The 13,556-nt window shown below is 36.3% G+C and overlaps 3 protein-coding genes and 1 pseudogene across 6 annotated transcripts in view; all 4 read left to right on the forward strand.

The window, feature by feature from the left end:
• LOC104749205 (delta(8)-fatty-acid desaturase 1-like) overlaps window positions 1-1,611 on the forward strand; it is an 8,455-nt gene extending 6,844 nt beyond the window's left edge. Inside the window, exon 2 of one of the 2 annotated variants that reach the window (XM_019238555.1) lies at window positions 978-1,611. In XM_019238555.1, coding sequence (XP_019094100.1) covers window positions 978-1,299 — 322 coding nt within the window. In that variant the 3' untranslated portion in view covers window positions 1,300-1,611. Of the gene's footprint in view, window positions 1-16 lie in introns of both variants that reach the window. The other variant, XM_010470795.1, reaches the window with a different exon arrangement.
• LOC104749207 (F-box/kelch-repeat protein At3g61590-like) lies at window positions 5,985-8,560 on the forward strand. Its single transcript, XM_010470796.2, has 2 exons — window positions 5,985-6,375; window positions 6,955-8,560. Exon 2 carries the CDS (start codon window positions 6,968-6,970, stop codon window positions 8,219-8,221), a length of 1,254 nt encoding a protein of 417 aa, XP_010469098.1. The 5' UTR covers window positions 5,985-6,375; window positions 6,955-6,967; the 3' UTR covers window positions 8,222-8,560.
• On the forward strand, window positions 9,616-12,428 carry LOC104749208 (BTB/POZ domain-containing protein POB1-like). Of its 3 annotated transcripts, none has more exons than XM_010470797.2 (6): window positions 9,616-10,068; window positions 10,141-10,278; window positions 10,378-10,499; window positions 10,610-10,673; window positions 10,929-11,208; window positions 11,349-12,428. In XM_010470797.2, exons 1-6 carry the CDS (start codon window positions 9,789-9,791, stop codon window positions 12,172-12,174), a joined length of 1,710 nt encoding a protein of 569 aa, XP_010469099.1. In that variant the 5' UTR covers window positions 9,616-9,788; the 3' UTR covers window positions 12,175-12,428. The 3 variants fall into 3 exon arrangements, with proteins under 3 accessions (XP_010469099.1, XP_010469101.1, XP_010469102.1); XM_010470799.2 differs by having other exon boundaries at window positions 10,153-10,278; XM_010470800.1 differs by having other exon boundaries at window positions 9,900-10,068; window positions 10,179-10,278.
• The window catches only part of LOC104753221, a 2,219-nt pseudogene continuing 1,393 nt past the window's right edge, over window positions 12,731-13,556 (forward strand).

Genomic DNA, 13,556 nt, shown 5'->3' on the forward strand with positions numbered 1-13,556 from the left:
CACAACAAATCTGGAGATCTATGGATCGCGATACAAGGCAAAGTCTACAACGTTTCCGATTGGATTAAATCTCATCCCGGAGGCGACACCGTCATCCTCAACCTCGTCGGCCAAGACGTAACCGACGCCTTCATCGCATTCCATCCCGGTACAGCTTGGCACCATCTCGACAACCTCTTCACCGGTTACCACATCAAAGACTTCGAGGTCTCCCAAGTCTCCCGCGATTACCGTCGTATGGCCGCCGAGTTTCGTAAACTCGGTCTCTTCGATAACAAAGGACACGTCACTCTCTACACTTTATCCTTCATCGCCGCCATGTTCGTCGGTGTTCTCTACGGCGTTTTGGCTTGTTCTTCCGTCTTCGCTCACCAGATCGCCGCCGCGCTTCTCGGTCTCCTCTGGATCCAGAGCGCTTACATTGGCCACGATTCTGGCCATTACGTGATCATGTCCAACAAATCTTACAACAGATTCGCTCAGCTTCTCTCCGGTAACTGTCTCACCGGAATCTCGATCGCTTGGTGGAAATGGACTCACAATGCTCATCATCTCGCTTGTAACAGCCTCGATTACGATCCAGATCTGCAGCACATCCCTGTCTTCGCCGTCTCCACCAAGTTCTTCACCTCATTGACCTCACGCTTCTACGATCGGAAACTCACCTTCGATCCGGTGGCGAGGTTCTTGGTCAGCTACCAGCACTTCACTTATTATCCGGTCATGTGCTTCGGAAGGATCAATCTCTTCATTCAAACGTTCCTCTTACTCTTCTCCAGACGTGAAGTACCAGATCGCGCTTTAAACTTCGCCGGGATCTTAGTCTTCTGGACTTGGTTCCCGCTCTTGGTCTCGTGTCTACCAAGCTGGCCGGAGAGATTCTTCTTCGTATTCACTAGCTTCGCCGTCACGGCGCTACAGCACATTCAGTTCACGCTTAACCATTTCGCCGCTGATGTCTACGTCGGTCCACCAACAGGCAGCGACTGGTTCGAGAAACAAGCGGCGGGAACGATAGACATCTCGTGTCGATCGTACATGGATTGGTTCTACGGTGGGTTGCAGTTTCAGCTGGAGCATCATTTGTTCCCTCGCATGCCTCGTTGCCATCTCCGGAAAGTTTCGCCGGTGGTTCAAGAGCTTTGCAAGAAGCATAATCTCCCGTACAGGAGTCTCTCGTGGTTTGATGCGAATGTGTTGACCATTAGTACTTTGAAGAAAGCAGCTTATCAAGCTAGAGACGCGGCTAATCCTGTGGTTAAGAACTTGGTTTGGGAAGCTTTGAATACCCATGGCTAAAATTTAATCAAAGCTTTTGATTAATTTGATATGTTTTTTTTATTATTATTATTATGCTTTTTTGAATCTTTGAACTTCGTTATTATGTTTACTATTGGGGAAGAAGAGATGTTTTTTAGATTGAAGAGAAAATTGAATCGAGATTTAATTTTTTTTTTTTACTGTTAGATTAAAACTCTTCGTATCATAATGATTTATTTCTTAGTATTTATTACATTTTTGTAAGTTTCTTTCACATGGCTCTTTTTGATGCCTGCGACTTTGTGGTTTTGCGGCTTTTTGGCCTTTTCAATGTTTTGTCGTGTTTACATCGTTACGTGTGTGGATGCTATTTCATATCCTTTTGTACCTTATACTACTAGTTGTATAAAGGTTTTAAAAGATCATCGGTCTTTGTGTGATTCGAAACCACGAAACGTTGCAAAGATGTAGGCTTTTTAGGTTTATTTAAAACTTGTACTATATTTTTTTGGTATTCAAATAATGGGCTTAGTTATGCACCACTTTTTACAGGCCTAAGCCCGTGATTACATGGGTATCGTTAATGGTCCGAAAGAAGAATACACATACAATATATTTTCGGAATGATCATATGTTGCAATCACTTTTTTTGTTTGTTAAAAGATCATATGTGTTGCAATCACAAAGAACACATTAAGCCGAGGAAGACGAGATAAAAGCGTATAGTGTTCTGAACTAGTGCATCTTTCCAAAGATTAATGATTATGAGGCAAAGCTTGTTTCCTCTAGTAATCAGTGATCCACTGATCCTGTGGTGAAATTTGGCAGGTTCGTAGATTACAAATGAGGAAGAGAAGCTACACGGATAAGCCTTCGAAAACCTTTGGTGGTTAGTTTCATAAAAGAGACCAGACCGGTCTTTTTTTTTCGGGAAAAAAGAGACCAGACCGGTCTTTTTTTTTCGGGAAAAAAGAGACCCGACCAGTCTTTATCTATAAAACTAGGAGAGAGGGAGAGAGAACAGTTTAAAATAGCTGCAAACGTGGTAGAGAAACAGTAAAAAAAAAAAAAAAAGGAATCAACAAAATGTGGAGCAGAAGAAGAGAACATCATCATGTCTTAGTGTGACTTTTAAGTTTACTCCACTTTTCATAAAACACACACAAAAACAGCAAAAGATTAGTCCACTTCCACAATCATTCCTCTTTTTGATTTTATTTTGGACTTCTCACGATTATGTTACAATACCTAATTCATATCATATGTTGGTATATTAGACATATGAATGTGCCATGGTCAAAAACTTAACATTAGTTTTCGTTGTCGAGTTATAAAATATCTGCAGAACAATTTTCTTCTTAACAACTGTGAGTTTAATGTGAAGTCAGCATATAGGATCTTAAATTCGTTCATAATTCAGAAGAAACAAATTGTTTATCATAGCTATGATCAGTTATTATATAGAAATTGTATGTCTGTGACTGTGTGTGCATGTTTGCTCCATAAATGTAAAGAATGAAAAGTGAGAAGTGACTTAATGTGCACAAAGGTACCTTTGGCAGAAAGACCAAAGCCGGTCCATAACGGACCGTCAGTGACAAATTAGTTTTTGCCACTATCTTCTTCTCTCTATATATTGTTAATTTATTACTTTCTGTGTTTTTATATAGCTTTTACACGGACCACCAAATGGGCCAAATTGATTAGTGCATATTGATCCTGCTAGATCTTCCAATAATCTTCACATCGTAATCTTGTTCTTCTGAGAAGAAAAAATTGTTGTTTTTAATTTATACATACTATTAATTCATATACCTAAACACGATTTGACTACTGCCTCTACTCTCTAAGATTAGTTTGGGTTTAATAAAAGAAAAAAAGGAAGTATATACAAGTTAGATGCTTTACATATAGGCTTTGATTGGTAACATGTGTTACCATTGAGTTAAGTTGAGTTATGGACTTAACTCATAGATTATTCAAAAATGTTACCAATCAACAACAAAACTAAAAATAATTAAAGTTGAGTTTGAGTTACAATGTGTTATGGTTGAATTACAATTTTGAGTTATATCCTCTGTAAAATTGTTAACTCAAAACATTATTCAACATCATTGAAATTTTCATGAGTTAAGATGTGGTAAGTTGAGTTATCTATTTTTTAATTAAAAAAACGAAAATTCAGTTATATAATACAAAAAAAATATTCATTTTGTTTTTATTTAATTCATATATCAATAAAAACAATTTTTACTGTTTTTCTTTTATTTGATAACTTTTTTAATTAGTTATTTTATTTCTCCTAAATTATTATTTTTTATTATCATTTGAAATGAAAATAGGCATAGACCTAAATATGATAAGATTGTAAATATTATGGTATGCATGTACTTAATTTTTTTAATTTGCAATGTAACAAAGAAGTTTAGTTAACTTTTTGTATATTAAAATTATTTTATTATTTAAATATTTTTATTTCTTTTATTTTTTAAAATTTTGTGAAATATATTCACTAATATTTTTAATAATTATAATCAAATAATACATACTGCAACATCTACCACAAAAATGTCATCAGTCAGTAATTTTGATAAGATTAATAAATCAGATTTTTACAGCGATTCATTACATCAAACTGCTATTTTTACCACATAAATTTTACTGCAACTTACATCGAATTATAATATTTTTTTTTGCAACTCAACTTCAATAAATCATGTTACCAGTCAGAGCCATAAGTTTGTACTTTTTTTTTTGCAAGTTAATAAAAATTATGCCTTACTACTACTACTATCTACAATACAGTTATATACTTAATGAAACAAACATATACTTCCATATGCTTCATGCTTGTTGTGAATTTGTTAATTTACACTGGATACACTTTCTTTTGCCATGATGGATTTCACATAGTGAGGCATACGTATTAGATCAGCGATCCCTATAACAACATAGCAATTTGGAATTTGTATACGTTCAATTCCTTTTTAAAAAAAACAAGTGCCATATTCATGAAAATGAAGTATTTTGAATCTTCGGTGCTTTTAAGTATAAAACGATAACAATAATATTTAAGACGATGCATTACTACAGTACATAGTATATTAGGTATATGCTTTGATTTTTGGATTTATCAAAAAATTAAAGGTTATATTTGCATGGTATATTCTTTTGGATATTTCCACTCGTTTCTTTCATTTCTCCTTAACTACATTCTTTAATTAAAAAATTAGGTACATACATACATTCACAGTTTAACAATAAAACAGTTCAAAACAAATTTAGTTTGCATTTCCATAAAATTCCTACTTGCTTACGCTGAAAAACAATTGCCAATATATATATATGTTTACCAACCGAACATTTATATAAACATGATCAATCGGCCATAAGAACTATATATATCATCTTTGGTAATGGGCTTAGTAACATGCTCATTAAAATTGAACTCAGATCTCAAAAACATAGACAACAACACAGATCCAATTTTGTTAAAGTTGGCATATAACGAGCAATGTGATCTTAGCCACTAATTAAACGCATTTGTCTAAAATTCTATGGAATATAAATATCGAAGTAGCTACATAACTATAAAGGGTAAGGGCATATGATCGAAAGAAGAAAGAAAGTAGTAATGCGTATGAAGCTGAGATCGATACATAGCTTTACACGTTAAATCTAGTTAGTGCACATGACGAAAAAATTAAAAAAATTAATAATTTGTACATATTTAATTTTTGTGTTTGATTTAATTTTGTTTTATTTTTGGTAGAGTGAGTGTATTAGGTAAAGGACAGGCCACTGAGAAACTGCGAGAAGTCTAGGCTAAGGAAAGTAGAGAGACAGACCTTTCAGTGTTTGAAAAGCAAAGTATAATTACTAATGGAATTAATAATTCAATTTTTTATTTTGATTTGTTTATTTATTCATTCATTTCACAAATAATTAATCTTTTTTTCAAAAATATATATATAACCCAAAAAAAAGACAAAAAGGTTACCTCATGTTGTATGTCATTTTCAGCTAACCCTCTCTGGTTGCGAGAGTAGATACCAAATTAATAAACACTCTACTTTTTTTATAATTTTCACTCTTTTTTTTTTTGACAACGATTAATTATCACTCTTTACACAACGGTTATTGGTAGTAATTTGCCAATTAATTTTTTTTGTCTACAGCGGATCAGCTCAAACGAACCAATTGGGTGGGAAGTTATTTACAAACAAAACAAGATGCGGAGATGTACACGCTTGTATTGATATCCTACAGTTAGACTAATTTCTACTATTGTATTGATATATGTCCTATATATCACTAATCCGATAAGTTTTTAAATAAAACTAATCAAACAACTAGTAGTATATATTAGGGCATGAGTGTAAGGTAAAAAAAATACATACAGTATATGGTCTTTGGTGTTTTCTACTTAAGAGCACTATAACAATGTTTTTGATATACAAAAAGCTGGTTGATGAGTAAGACAGCATTATTATTGGTGTTATGAAAGTTTTTGTGGTTTTTTTTTGTAAGTTCCCATGAACTATTTTTTTTCTTTCTTTTACAAAATAGTTCCAATATTAATACTATATTTTACTATTTTTTATTTAAAAAATTAAGTTAAATAACACGCTCGGGCACGCGCCTGCACTGTAATCGAATTTAGCTATTTAAAACCCTTTTTGGCCTCAAAAAATAAAAATTAAAAGAGAGAGAGAGCAAAAAAACGTATTGTCTTCTCTCTTGCTCGCGCTTGCTCTCTCTTCTTCTTCTTTTGTCTTTCCCTTTCCGGTTGTGTTTTTATCTTTCGTCTCTGTCTGTAAATCTTCTTTTTGTCATTCATTCACTATTTTAACAATCGAACCAAGAAACGTCTCTTCTTCTTCTTCTTCTTCTCCTCTCTCTGTAAAGACCAGATTTTTCCTCAAATCGCAATCTCTCTGTTCTGTTTTTGGTGAACCTCATTCTTACTCTCTTGTTTGACAAATCCAAAACCGAAAGAAACCCATTTCGTTTTCCATCTTCCGTTCCTAGAAAAATCTCATCTTTCTGGAAACCGAGATCCACGAAACCCGCATTTCGTCTCGCAAATCTCATTTTCTTCGGTTTAAATCGAAGGTGTGTTTAGTGAATCGAGATTAGTTTATGTTTTGATTTCACTGTCTCTTTCTTTGGTTTTGTTTGTGAGTGGGTTTCATTGATCTGTAGTTCCGTGTTTGTTTATACTCTGTGATTGGTATCTATGATGTATCTTGTTACCTGATGTTCGATTCGATTCGATTGATGTATCCGTATAGCCTAATTTCATTTCCAATAAACCAAAAAAAAACGTAGATTTTTATTTTATTTGTTGTTGTTGTAACACCTAACTAATATCGAAATTTTGTATTCCTTCTCTCATCACTCGAATCTTTACGTTGAAAGGATGACACAAGTTTTCTCCTTTTCTCTCTTTTTTTAATAATCTTTTTGGTTTCTGTCTGAAAACATGTATTGCTTCAGTACTTTGACTATGTCTGAATACTATTAGTAGTGTTGTTGTTATCTTTCCAAATTCTTCATCTTCTGCATTTTTCGATTTGATACTATGCATGTCTCCTTAAAGCAAATCTTGTTCAAAAGGTCTTGTCTTTTGATTTATGTATTTGGATGTGAACAAAAGGTTATAAATTGCTTTTATTATTTGTGTGGTTTCAGTGGCTTTTTGAGAATGGAAGCAGCTGAAACGTCTTGGACTAATTATCCCTACAGCTACATTACTACATATGTCCCTGAAGCTGAATCATCATACTCTGAACAGAGCGATGATGATACCAACAAAGTCGAAACCTTTTCAATGGATTCACTTCTCCCCGATGATTTACTAGAACGCATCCTCTCGTTTCTCCCCATTGCAAGCATCTTCAGAGCTGGCACTGTCTGCAAAAGATGGAACGAGATTGTGTCTTCACGAAGGTTCTTATGGAATTTCTCCAACAACTCGGTTCCTCAAAGGCCTTGGTACTTCATGTTCACTAGCACTGATGACCCATCGGGTTATGCTTATGACCCCATTATCCGGAAATGGTACAGTTTCGATCTCCCTTGTATCGAGACATCGAACTGGTTTGTTGCATCCTCTTGTGGATTGGTTTGTTTCATGGACAACGACTGCAGAAACAAGATCTATGTCTCTAATCCAATCACCAAACAATGGAGAAGACTTCTCGAACCTCCTGGTCACAGATCAACAGATTACACCGCAATGTCAACCTGCGTGAACCGAGCAAGCCAAGCAAACCGAGCGGTGAACCGTACACAGAGGAGTTACTTAGTCTCGATAGTGAAATCGAAGCAAGTTCCAGGGAACTTCTTCCAGTGGGATCTCTCTATTCATCTCTACAGCTCAGAAACAATGACTTGGACAACTTCAGTAACTGATGTCTTATCCGGATGGAGAGGAGGAAACGAGAGTGTGATCTGCGACGGTGTTCTATACTTCTTGATTTACTCAACGGGAGGCTCTGATCATCGCCACGGCTTGATAGCTACCAATGTATCCTCCTCAGTCGGATCATCATCCTCATTGATGAGGAGTTTCGTACCAATGCCGTGTTCTTTAACCTGCGGGAGACTGATGAATCTAAGAGAGAGGCTAGTGATCGTTGGAGGAATAGGTAAACACGATCGACCAGAGGTTATAAAAGGAATTGGGATTTGGGTTTTGAAAGGTAAAGAATGGGTAGAGATGGCCAAAATGCCTCAAAGATTCTTCCAAGGTTTTGGTGAATTCGACGACGTGTTCGCTAGTAGTGGTACTGATGATATGGTTTACATTCAAAGTTATGGATCTCCAGCGCTACTCACGTTCGACATGAACCTCAAGTATTGGAAATGGTCTCAGAAATGTCCTGTTACCAAGAAGTTTCCTCTTCAGCTTTTTACTGGGTTTTGCTTCGAACCAAGACTCGAGATTGCTCCATAGTAACGTCTTGGAGTTCCTTTTTTTAATATCTCTACTGGATTGTTTTTTGCACAGAGAAAATCGCCGGCGGCTTTGATGAGAGATGATTGGACGGTAATGTTTTTTTTATGTTATATTGGAAAAATGTATTATTTATTTGCAATTTGGTACTCTATAAATTATAAGATTTATGAATGAGCCCCAGATACTTTTATTTTGATCAATCGAATCCTTTTTTTTATCTCTCTTGGTTTTGTGACATTGGGTGGCCCACAATATCTCAAGTAAATGGGTCGGATACTGAAACTGAAGGGTTGTCTTGTTGCTGTTCCTCGAGGATAAATTTATGAATCTTGTACTTTTTGTTTTATTTTTTTACAGTTAAATTATAATAATAAGGAATTTTAATGTATATCTGTTTTTACGTACTACTACTATAGCTGTAAATTTGGTTTTAAATGTTTTTGTACTTGTAGTATTTTTTTTTTTTAAATTGGGACCTATTTTACGTGATGGGATTTGTCAGGTTTGGCAGTGTTAGGTTTACGGGTAATGGACAACAGCTATCTATCTATATTGTTTTATATATAACGTATAAATTCGTTCTTTTTATAATTTTCTTAGGGGGTCACATTTGTTTTCGAGTTTGATAGCCTTTTAATTTTTGAAAATGGAATAAACTGTCCCTCGTTAGTTGATTCATAAATAGCTCGTGTTAAAAAATTGACGGTATGATATGATATGTATGGGGTTCTACATGTTTTTTTTTTCTTGATGATGTGTGTCATTGCTATCACATCAATAATAATAAAATCAAATTAGAGAATTAGCCTCTAATTATCAGTTGAGAGTTAAGACCTAAACACGAAAAAGGGAACATAGAAGACAAAACATGATTATGACACACCATTAAGCACGATTAGTTTTATTGCTGTTTAATTTTTAAAACCAACGATGGCTTCCAAAACAGTAACAAGCATTAAACGAGTTAAACTCTGGATGGGATGTTAAATCGATATATATAAAAAAAAAAAAAAAACATGCTGGGTTGGACCAACCATCTGAAATTGACCACACATAGTGCCCACTAGACTTCTCTCCAAACGAATACTTCAAAAACACACAGCTCGATTCCTAAGAATTAAAACTAAACCCGAATTTTCAACGTTCTAAAAATAGATTTTGAAATATTGTTTCCTTTTTTTCCACGGATTTTTCGTAGACAAAAAATTAGGAACTAAACGTATAAAAATTCAAAACTTATTAATTTTTACGTTTCTAATTTCCTAATCATAAAATAAAATTCAAAATGTTGTAGCAGCAGCCACTAGAGAGAAAACCGGAGGATTGATTATTGGTTCATGAAATCGAACCGAATCAGAACCGGTTATTACAAAGATAAGAAAGAAATAGTAAGTAGTAGTAGTCTTGTTGGTCACTTGGGTGGGTCGGTCTCTTCTCTTCGTAGCCTTTCGTCTGAAAGCCGTTCGTTCAGCTTTTCTCTTTCCAAAAAAGTTCTCCGATCAGTTTCTCCGGCTGAAGCACACAAAAGCAAAAGAAATGAAAAAGGAGAACTGTCTTTTTGCGAATGAGAGGTAGTGAAAACACGGATCTGTTCGATCCCAAAACCCAGATGGATTCTTCTGATTTCTCTCGTCATGGACATGGCTCATCTTCCTCCTCCGACGGCGATTTTGGATTCGCTTTTAATGACAGTAACTTCTCTGATCGCTTGCTCCGGATCGAGATCATGGGTGGTCCTTCTGATTCTAGGTCCGACGTTGAAGGGTGTACGAGTATCGCTGATTGGGCTCGTCATCGTAAGAGAAGAAGAGAAGATATCATCAAGAAGGAATCTGCTGCTGGTGGTATGTCCTTATTGTTCTTATGGCTTTTTGCTTTGTTTAGGGTTTTTATTGAATTTGAATTTGAATTTGTAGTCACCGTTTCAGACATTGTGGCATGTCCTGAGGAGCAGATTTTAACCGATGAGCAACCTGACATGGATGGATGTCCTGGTGGTGACAATCTTGATGATGAAGGAGAGGCAATGGTTGAAGAACAAGAGGCTTTATCAGGTATAATAAGCAGAGAACTTCCTCCTTTGAATATATAGTTTTTAGCTTCACAAGGAAGAGCTTCAGGTTTTTTTTTTTTAATGTTATTTTGTTGAAAAGGTGATGAAGATGAAACGTCTAGTGAGCCAAACTGGGGAATGGATTGTTCTACTGTTGTTAGGGTCAAAGAACTTCATATTAGCTCTCCTATATTAGCTGCCAAAAGCCCTTTCTTTTACAAGGTATATATATCACTAGGTTCTCTTCATTCATGTTCCTTTTGCTCTCATATGTATCTTACTCTTACTCTTAATCCATTTGTTTTCTTCTTTTCTTCTCGAAATCTTTATAGTTGTTCTCCAATGGAATGAGAGAATCTGAGCAAAGGCATGTTACCCTTAGAATTAATGCATCAGGTACGCCATTGCAACCCAAGCTATTATTGGCTTTTGTGATTCGTATGAGCCATACATATCTGAACGCATTATTACTTTGCCAGACTATAGACAGATTTACATTTGTTCTTCCGTTGTGTATTAGTTACACATACTACTGTATATGGTTTTTTGGTGACTATATTTAAAGCCTTCATTTTTTAAGAGTAATTTGGATATCCATATTAGCATTATAGTTGATTTACATACATATCCTATTTTGTGTGTGTATAACAGAGGAAGCTGCCTTGATGGAGCTTTTAAACTTTATGTATAGCAATGCGGTATCTGTCACCACAGCACCTGCCTTATTAGATGTTCTGATGGCTGCTGATAAGTTTGAAGTTGCCTCTTGCATGAGGTACTGCAGTAGACTTCTCCGCAATATGCCTATGACTCCTGAGTCTGCGTTGCTCTATCTCGAGCTTCCTTCTAGTGTTCTAATGGCCAAAGCTGTTCAGCCTTTAACTGATGCTGCAAAACAGTTCCTTGCTGCCCGCTACAAGGATATTACCAAGTAAGACCACCTGAAACTACCTATAACATAGTTTTGACGACTGCATTTCCATGTATTTTTACTGTAATCAGGAAGTATGAAAACACACGAGATTGTGTGGTCGATTCTTGTAAGTCATGGTTGAACATTTTTTTTTGCAGGTTTCATGAGGAGGTTATGTCTCTACCTTTAGCAGGGATTGAGGCAATTCTATCAAGCGATGATCTGCAAATTGCATCAGAGGATGCAGTTTATGATTTTATCTTGAAGTGGGCAAGAGCACAATACCCTTGTTTGGAAGAGCGAAGAGAGATTCTCGGGTCACGCCTTGCACTCTCCATCCGCTTCCCATTCATGACATGCCGGAAGCTGAAGAAAGTACTGACTTGCAGTGACTTTGAGCATGAAATAGCATCAAAGCTTGTTCTAGAAGCTCTGTTCTTCAAAGCAGAAGCCCCACACAGACAACGTAGCCTAGCTGCGGAAGAATCCGCATCCCTGAACCGCCGCCTCATAGAGAGGGCGTACAAATACAGACCCGTCAAAGTCGTGGAGTTTGAGCTCCCTAGACCGCAGTGCGTAGTCTACCTAGACCTGAAAAGAGAAGAATGCGCAGGATTGTTCCCATCGGGTAGAGTGTATTCGCAGGCCTTCCACTTAGGAGGTCAAGGGTTTTTCCTCTCAGCTCACTGCAACATGGACCAACAGAGCTCGTTCCACTGCTTCGGGCTGTTCTTAGGGATGCAGGAGAAAGGGTCAGTGAGTTTCGGAGTGGACTATGAATTCTCGGCGAGGTCAAAGCCTGCAGAAGATTTCATAAGCAAATACAAAGGGAACTACACGTTCACAGGAGGTAAAGCAGTTGGTTACAGAAACCTGTTTGGGATAGCGTGGACGTCTTTTATCGTAGAGGATAGTCAATACTTCATCAATGGCATTCTCCATCTCAGAGCAGAACTTACCATCAAAAGGTCTACAGATCCTTAGTGACCCGTATCCTCCTTCACGCCACAATCTCTCTCTCTCTCTAACTGTCTTTTTTTATGCTTAGTATCTTTTGTAAGGCTTGACGAAGACTAAGAAAAGCTTACAAAAAAGTAAGGTTAAACAACGTTCCCACGACAAGTTAAGTTTAAGAAGAATGTAAATGCGTTTCAGAGTTGTATCTTGTTCTGTTCACGCTCACTACTGGTTTGGTTTATATAGATTTTAACTTTTTAATGAATATTCTTCTTAGCATAGATTGTTGTTGTACTGGTAATTCATTAACGAAGTTGTGAACAAAGAAAGTATATGCAAAAATAAATAAATAAAAAGTAAATGTTCGTTATTCAGATTTGAAATAAATTATCGTGATTAACGGTCTTCTATGTAATTTTTGTTGGGTATATAAACCGTTCAGAAGAAGAAGCATATTGGTTAGTCCCTGGATAGGGTTGGGTTCATCATACTCATAGTCTACTGATTTGTCAAAAAGTCATGTTCATTATAGATACCAGGCCATATGTTTATTTATTCTCTATGGAAACTGATATTAACGACCATGCATGTCCAGATCTCTTTTGACTTTGAACTTCTTCATTTGATGATCACAGCCTCATTTCTATCTGGTTTTGACACTGTAATTATAGATTGGATGCGGATTGGTGCCTTTCTACTTGACTCTCGAAGCTCACTCCTGACTGAGAGTTTGAGTGGTCATCTCAAAGTCCCAAGGGATGGAACCATAGAACGAATGTTACAATCCAGTGGTTCATGTGTCATCAACGACATCAAAGGTGGTATCTGGATTGCAGGTAACAAACTTTTCTTTTTCATGACCTGCAGAAACTTGTCAACTACAGGAAAAAAACTGTAACATGACTTATCTTATTTTCCAGATTTACAGCTTGTGCGTTGCCCTGTTTGTGACCTCAGTACATGTGATGGTAAAAGACACTAACCAACTCTAATCTGTTGCTGAAACTTTAGTATTTTATGTCAGTCTATTTAGTATAACGAAATTACAATTGAGAGTGTTTCTATTTATTGTGTAGGAACAATGCAAACACTTGATGCTAGGCACATGGAACTGTTCCTCAGTGAAGGCTACAAAGATGGAAGCTGGGATTACAATCTTATTGGATCTCATAAGTTACAGAAAGACGCAAGTGCAGCTTGTGGAGCCATATTTGATCTCAAACACCTTAAAGAGTCGTCATCCTCAGGTAACTTAATTACACTCTTATGCTCCTTCATCCTCAATCATTCTCCATCTCACATGAAACCTCTATATATATAGGTATTCTCAACCTCAAGTCTTGGACCGGAGAGCCAGATGATTCCCAACCTAAAGCAGTTATCGCACCCCACGCTGTCGCTGTTCACAC

This window comes from Camelina sativa, chromosome 16 (genome assembly GCF_000633955.1).
Source record: "Camelina sativa cultivar DH55 chromosome 16, Cs, whole genome shotgun sequence".
In the NCBI taxonomy this organism is placed as follows: Eukaryota; Viridiplantae; Streptophyta; class Magnoliopsida; order Brassicales; family Brassicaceae; genus Camelina; species Camelina sativa.